Raw genomic sequence first — 7,800 nt, forward strand, 5'->3', positions numbered from 1 at the left:
AGGGCGTTTACGTCATCATCCCGCGCCGGAAGTGGCTTTTTTTCTGTGTTTACATGCTGACCTGAGGGGTCTCAGTGCGCGCAATCTAAAATGCCTGCTGGTAAAAACTTCCGCAGACGCAAACCCTCCAGCTCTGAAGAAGAGGAGGAAGATGAAGTGGTGACCAACGAGGTTAGGTCAGTGAATAGACTCTTAAAGGGGATGTGATGGGGGGCTGTGTCAGCAGTGTGGATAACAGAAATCAGTGCAAAATTACAACTCCCACTGTGGCTGTTAGGGCATGCTGGGGGTTGTAGTTATGCTTATTACTTTGTAGTATGACTTCATTATAATAAATATATATATTTTTTTCTGTCCCTATTGGCTTCCATTGAGTGGCAGCAGTAAAGGGGTGACTAGGCCCACTCTGCTGCCAGCAACACTTGTGCAGGAACTTCAGGGCTGTCTAATCCTTGTAGTTCTCATACTCCAGCTCTGATCAACCGTAGTGATATACTGATTCGATCGAATAGATATTAGTAAGGTATTCGATATTATCGAATATTATCGAATAGTATGCCGAATATTTGATAAGCGTTCAAATTCCCTTTCCCTGAGGTGTCATTGTGGACTTGGTGAACCTCCAAATGGTCGAATAGATATTTTTCAATAATCGAATACTTGTTCCCATAGACTTTAATGGGATCGAATATTCGGTCGAATATCATGGAGATATTTGTAGGAATATCGAATATTTGAATATTTCACTATTCGCTCTTAACTAATCAACAGTACCTGAGGAGGAGGCTGCCTGTCACTATAATACAACACGGCAGTCTCTCCACAGCGAGCAGTGATTGCAATCACCACTCATTATTGTTAACTGATTGTAATACATTTCTGTTTGCACGCAGGATGAAGCTTGAAGAAGCTAAAGAAGTGCAGAGTCTACGAAAGCGACAAAACGGTGTGAGGTAAGATGGATGATGACATTCAGTTCATTTCGGGATCACTGGTTAAAGTAATTCTCTGAGGATTTAAAGTGTTATCCAGAATTAGAAAAAAAACACAGTAACTTTCTTTCAGAAAAAAGCACCACCCCTGTATTCAGGTCATCTGAGGTATTGCAGTTCAGCTAAATTCACTTCAATGGACCTGAGCTGCAAAACCCCAGACCCAAGCTGAAAAAAAGAGTGGCGCTAGAGCAGCCATGTTTTGCTAAGCCTGGATAACCCCTTTAATGGCTAATCGGGGAAGGACAGTCCGAGCCTAGGTGTCCCTGACACATATAATAATAATGTTTTTATTTGTATAGCGCACACAGATTCCGCCAATTATTGCTCCCTGTCCCCAATAGGGCTCACAATCTAAATCCACCTATCTGTTTGTTTTGGGTGTGGGAGACAATGTTTTGATGTCAACATTTTTGCATGGTCAGAGTCTTAAAGTTCTTACCCCCACTGATTATTAGAGCTGGGAGAAGCAGATAACTGTACGCTTTACTTCCCAACTCGTTGCCTTATTTTACTTAATGCAGTGGGAGACAGTCTTCATTGCAAGTCTATGAAACCAGTTTCCATAATCTACAGGCCAGTTCATAAGAATCACACTATGTGTAGTGACAGTGAAGGTATTGAGTGGGACAACACTGCAGTATTAAACACCACCTCTACAAATGGGATGGGATGTTAGTGGGTGCCAACTAATATTCATTTTAAAGGAAAAGTCTGGCGATTTAAAAAAAACTCAGCTGACTGGGTCAGGGAGAAATATAATAAACAATCATCGCTTACCTTACCGGCGGGGGTCCCAGAGCCTGTCATTGGAGGCACCCCACCCCGAGTTCCGGGAATGCCACTGACTGGCCGAGCGGACAGACCATCAACTGGGTCATGATGTCGACTGCGAGGGAGATCCTGGCGGGGGTCCTGCAGCGGTGATCCAGCTCTGCAAACGCATGGGGAGAGGTGAATAATAATTGTTTATTATGTTCTTCCCTGCCATTTGAAAGTTTATTTTTGAATCACCGGACTTCTCCTTTAAAGCCTCCATTCCCCCCCCCCCCCCCCCCTCAAAAATATATTTTGTACATCGTTGAACTGAAATCAACTCTTCTTTACTTTCAATGGAAGAAAACCTGTGCTGATCTAACCACAGCTGAAGGTTTGCTACAATTTTATCCTACCAACCCACTGTAGCCAGGACTTTAGACTTATACAGTTTACCTGTATTGATGCATTGTACTATACTATTAATGTGTCGACTATATTGCATCCAGGTGAAGTGGTAAACTAGTGGGTGCTGTTACCGTAGTGAATTCACAACCGATAGGTAAACTCATCATATATATATGTTTTTACTTTTGTAACCATGGGATCTTGTATTTTTCTGCAGTGCTGTAGCTCTGTTGGTTGGAGAAAAATTGCCAGAAGAAGCCGCACTGGTGGTAAGTGTATATAGCACCTGGACTTTCCATGTACGTTAATTTTCTCGTAATGGTTATTCAGCCTCCAGTCAAAGCTAAAGTTAAAGGAACACTCTAGGTAAGACCGCATTTACATGTTCCATGTTCCGCATGGAACACGGACGTGGAAGGCCTGTACCGGAGTCTGTCCCCCGCAAGGCAGCATCACTGATATGCTGCTGGAAGTGGGGGGAACTGTACAGATATGTGCCACGCTGTAATGGCATGGCCCTGTCATTACAGAGTGGGGCATATCCAAACAGTTCCCCCGCTCCCAGAAGTATATCAGAGATGCTACAGTGCAGAGGACAGACTCCGGTACAGGCCTTCCATGTCCGTGTTCCGTGCGGAACATGGAACGTGTAAATGTGGCCTAAGAATGCTGCCCTGTTATGTCTGGTGGGGGACCTGAGAGGGTGGAACCTGACAAAGATACTGAAGAGAGACTCCATATTCTACTATTACATTCCACCCCCTCAGACCCCACACTAAGTATAACACAGTGTACAGATTGACACACTAAACTCCTCTCCCCTTATCTCCCATAGTCCTAATCACAGGGGTCCCGGAAGCTAAGATATTGGGTGCTGTTGCATAAAGTCCTTACTGTAGCACCACTTTTAGTTAGTCTGTTACCTGCTGAGCAAATATGTAGAGCACAGGGTGGTTACCTTATGTGACATGGATAAGTTAACATACAAGTGCTTGCTGTGGGAACCTGTGTATCATGCCCTGAAACGGCATTGGTGAAATGGGAGATGCAGACAGAAATTGGTATGCTGAATAACGCCCCCTATATGTGAATATTAGGAGTCGCTGAGAATTTCTCTACAATGGTAACCAAGTGGATGAGGACGTCTGTGCGGAACTCAGAATTTTTTTGTAATTGTTTATTAGACACATACCAGAAATTGTTATAAATTCTCTTCAGATGTGTGAGCAATAATCTGTATGTAATAATACCAGGACCAGGAAGAGCTATCAGAATTATGTATGCGATTGTTGTCTCTTCATAGGATGATCCCTTTAAGATCAAAACAGGAGGGATGGTGGATATGAAGAAGCTGAAGGACCGTGGGAAGGATGGGTAAATGTCTATAGAGTTTTGTAATGCTGCGTGGCAGGACGAGGAAGCCAAAGCTCATGTCATGTGATTCATTCTGTCTCTTCATTTAGACTTGGAGAAGATGAAGATCTGAACCTGGGAACTTCATTCTCTGCAGAAACCAACAGGAGGGATGAAGATGCTGACATGTAAGTGTAGTGTGGGTGGTAGGGTGTGTTCTAGAACCTTCATTGGGTGCTGTAGCAATGTAAAGTAATGAGAGGTGGTCTTGCAGTTATAATGGACATCAATAAATGGACATTCAGTCTGTATTATTTGTACAGAGTTCACATTCTGATGTCAGAAGGTAATGTTAATACAGAAGTAAGCAGCAATACATAGGGGCTGCTTATTTCCTCTTGCCAAAGCATTCTATGGCAAATCAGTTCTGCAAAAGATGGGTGGTGAACATCTACTGTGTTGACCTTTGACTGAGTGACATTTAAATCTACCTCAGCTATTCTAGAACAGTATAATGCACCTCTGCAGCTGCTGAACATTATAATACACACCTTAGCTGCAGCAGAACATAACACATGCCTCAGCTCCTGCAGGAACAACAAAATATATACCTCAGCTGCTACAGAACATCATAATACACACCTCAGCTGCTGCAGAACATCATAATACACACCTCAGCTGCTGCAGGACATCACAATACACCTCAGCTACTGCAAAACATCATAGTACATAAATACACACTTCAGCTGCTGCAGAACCTCATAGTACACACATCAGCTGCTGCAGAACATCATATTACACACATCAGCTGCTGCAGAACATCATATTACACATCAACTGCTACAGAACCTCATAATACACACCTCTTATGCTGTGAAACCTCATAATTCACACCTCAGCTGCTGCAAAACATAATACACACCTCAGCTACTGCAGTACACCATAGTACTTAAATACACACCTAAGCTGCTGCAAAAACTCATAATACACACCTCAGCTGCTGCAGAACATCATAGTACACACATCAGCTACTGCAGAACATCATAATACACCTAAACTGCTACAGAACATCATAATACACACCTCAGCTGCTGCAGAACCTCATAATACACACCTCATCTACTGCAGAACATAATAGTACGTAAATACACACCTCAGCTGTAGCAAAACATCGTAATACACACCGCAGCTACTGCAGAACATCATAGTACACACCTCAGCTGCTGCAGACCGTCTTTATTAAAAGGAGTTTCATATCAGTCAGTGGCTGATTAAATGTCCACCATTTAAAAGGGTTCTGCAGCAGGTGTGTATCATATGGAATTATGAGCAAATCATTATAGGCACTGTGACCTCTGCAGATGTTCTCAGCCTATGGCTTCCTGCCTCTTCTGTTCCCTTTATATAAACAGTGCCCTCTTCCTTCAGGATGAAGTACATTGAAACAGAGCTGAAAAAAAGAAAAGGAATCATTGAGAATGAAGAGAAAAAGGTGAAACCAAAGAGTGCAGAAGATTGCTTGTACGAGCTTCCGGACAGCATCAAGGTGTCTTCTGCCAAGAAGACCGAGGAGATGTTGTCCAATCAGATGCTGAGCGGCATCCCCGAGGTGGACCTGGGCATAGAGTAGGTGGACTTTACATCTCACATAGGAAATAACTGAAACAACGACAATCCCATCTTATTTGTTGTTTTATGCTTTTCAGCGCAAAAATAAAAAACATCATATCCACAGAAGAAGCCAAGGCTCGCCTACTGGCGGAACAGCAGAATAAGAAGAAGGACAAGCAGACTTCCTTTGTGCCCACCAACATGGCTGTCAACTATGTGCAGCACAATCGATGTAAGATTCCAATGGGGGGGGGGGGGGTACATGATACATATTGTCCCTGTCTAGCCATGATAAACCATCCCTTTATTGAAAGCTGTAAGACTGGGTTAACGCAAGTGTAATACAGACGCATCTTTGCACCCATTTTAGGGCTTCAAGTCAATTTGGGTAATCAGAATTGTAGTCTGACCTGGACTTGCAGTCCTAATACAGATTCAAAATTGCAATTGTATTATATTAGGCTGAACCCAGGCTAAGGCGCTCTTTATATTAGTGGGTGCATTTGTCTCCTCCTTCTTTAGCCCCTTACCGCATTAGGAGGTACCAGCACGTCCTAGGGCAGGTAGAGGGTTCCCTGCCTTCCCTGCTGCCCCCCCCCCAATAGTAATCCTAGATACATATAGTACATATGTACTACATTAGTCTCTATGTAAAATCAGTTAAGTGTACATCAGCACCCCCTGGGTGGGCTAAAAGCTTATACAGTAAAAAAAAAGTTCTTTTAAAAATTAAAAAAAATCCATCCCATAATAAAAGTTTAAATCATCCCCCTTTTCCCATTTTATAAATAAAAATTAAACATTTTTGGAATTACCACGTGCGGAATCACCCAAACTATAAAATTGTGACATTTATGATCTTGCACAGTAAACGGTGTAAGCGCCAGAAGTACAGAATTGCGCTTTTTTTGGTCACATCAAATCTGGAAAAATTGTGATAAAAAGTGATCGAAAAGTCGCATATATGTTAACAAGGTACAGATGGCGCAAAAAATGACACCTTACACAGCCCCATAGATCATAAAATGATAGTGTTATAAGGATGGGCATAGAGCAATTGTAAACACTTTTTTTTTTTTTTTTTTTTTTTTTTTTTTATAAAGGTTTCAACCTTTTAAAAGCAGTCAGAAAAAAAAAAAGTTATACAAGTTGCCTATCGTAATTTTACTGACTAATACGATCGTACATAAATGACATGTAATTTTTACCATACGGAGAACGGCATAAAACACAATGAGCCTCCTGTACGCAGTATGAACCTAGCCTAACCAGAAAGGCTAAGGTTTGCTATACCATTGAATTCTGTTTAGAAGACCGTTATTTATTTATTTATTTTTTTGTATTCAGTTTACCAGGAAGACGTGAACACCCCTATGAGACGTCACAAGGAAGAGCCAAAAGCACGTCCCCTCCGTGTAGGCGATACAGAGAAGCCAGAACCTGAGAGTAAGTAGGACTTGGCATGAGTATAAAGCTGGGGGGGAACACAAGTAATGATATTCAGCCCCCTCCCTAGTTGGGAGTTACAACATTTATTGCATGGTCGACATTTTAGAACACTGTGAAAACCGTGCAACATTATTGTGGAGGTTTACTGTGATTATATATGGCCACGTATCCCTAGCCTAAGATACACTCCAGAGTGACATGTGAATCGTTATTTCTATATGTCTTATCCTTCCTCCTCAGAGTCTCCTCCAAACCGCAAGCGTCCATCCAATGAAAAGGCCACAGACGACTATCATTACGAGAAGTTTAAGAAAATGAATAGACGTTACTGACACAGCCGCCCAGCAATCTACAACACTGTGTAATAATACACCAAACACCCAGGAGCTGAAAACAGGTCTCCTTACCTCCTGCTCTTTTCTTTCTATGGCCAGTGACATCTAAGACACCTTGGAGTTAAAGACAAAGATTTCCCTATAAGAGACAAGAGCTTGAGTGTTTTTTTTAATTGTATTACCTGTTTTGTATTTGGAGCATCTCTGTTCCTGACAGAAATCAAAAGGTGAGATGATGTCATCAGAATCTGTCAGTAGTGCAGCCTCAGGTTTTGGCCCTGCAGCTCCAGGAGATATCTCAGCTTAGAACATTGATATTAAAGGAGGTGACTTGCGGATTATAAAATTGGGCAGGGGGGAAATTGATTACAAGTACTAACTTACCTCTCCCCGTGCCCGCAGTGAGTGGTGGGACTGGCCACAGTCACTGATTGGCTGAGCGGTCAGTCCATCAGCTGGGACAGGCCTTTTCCCCCTGAGTCGGGAAGTCTTCCGGGCACCGGGAGAGGTAAAGTAGTTCTTGTAATGAATTTCCCCCCTGCCCCTGCCAGATTTTATAATCCGCCAGACCTCTTTAAAGAAGAATTCCGGGCTGAGGTGATTTTTGGCAGAGTGCCGAGGACGGGGAAGAACAAAAGAAGTAACATGCTCTCACGTCCCCCGTTCCAGCATTGATGTTGGTATCCTGCCGCTCCGGTCCCTAACCGCCTCCTGGTATGAGAAGGGACCTAGGACGTGACGTGCCAGGCCCGTTCAGCCAATCAGCGGCCGAGACCAGGGGACCAGAGCTGTAGGATACCGGTCATACTGGAGTGGGGCAGGTGAGAGCATGTTATTTCTTTCATCCTCCCTGTTAAAAATCACCCCAGCCCCGAATTCTCCGAATATGAGATTGG

The 7,800-nt window shown here is 43.1% G+C and overlaps 1 protein-coding gene across 2 annotated transcripts; it reads left to right on the forward strand.

The window, feature by feature from the left end:
- The first annotated feature begins 22 nt into the window (after positions 1-22).
- C10H9orf78 (chromosome 10 C9orf78 homolog) lies at positions 23-7,049 on the forward strand. Of its 2 annotated transcripts, none has more exons than XM_069943776.1 (9): positions 23-176; positions 894-953; positions 2,374-2,425; positions 3,460-3,530; positions 3,620-3,697; positions 4,938-5,135; positions 5,216-5,352; positions 6,468-6,566; positions 6,810-7,049. In XM_069943776.1, the coding sequence occupies exons 1-9, from the start codon at positions 91-93 to the stop codon at positions 6,899-6,901; spliced, it is 873 nt and encodes a 290-aa protein (XP_069799877.1). In that variant the 5' UTR covers positions 23-90; the 3' UTR covers positions 6,902-7,049. The 2 variants fall into 2 exon arrangements, with proteins under 2 accessions (XP_069799877.1, XP_069799878.1); XM_069943777.1 differs by having other exon boundaries at positions 83-171.
- Positions 7,050-7,800: the final 751 nt, after the last annotated feature.

This window comes from Dendropsophus ebraccatus, chromosome 10 (genome assembly GCF_027789765.1).
Source record: "Dendropsophus ebraccatus isolate aDenEbr1 chromosome 10, aDenEbr1.pat, whole genome shotgun sequence".
Classification (NCBI taxonomy): domain Eukaryota; kingdom Metazoa; phylum Chordata; class Amphibia; order Anura; family Hylidae; genus Dendropsophus; species Dendropsophus ebraccatus.

Excerpts from the sequence above, each read along its gene's own strand:
- C10H9orf78 (XM_069943776.1), top strand. The coding sequence starts at position 91 with ATGCCTGCTGGTAAAAACTTCCGCAGACGCAAACCCTCCAGCTCTGAA. Across the intron at positions 5,136-5,215 it reads GAGGTGGACCTGGGCATAGA|CGCAAAAATAAAAAACATCA; the intron begins GTAGGTGGACTT and ends TATGCTTTTCAG. Across the intron at positions 6,567-6,809 it reads AGAGAAGCCAGAACCTGAGA|AGTCTCCTCCAAACCGCAAG; the intron begins GTAAGTAGGACT and ends CTTCCTCCTCAG.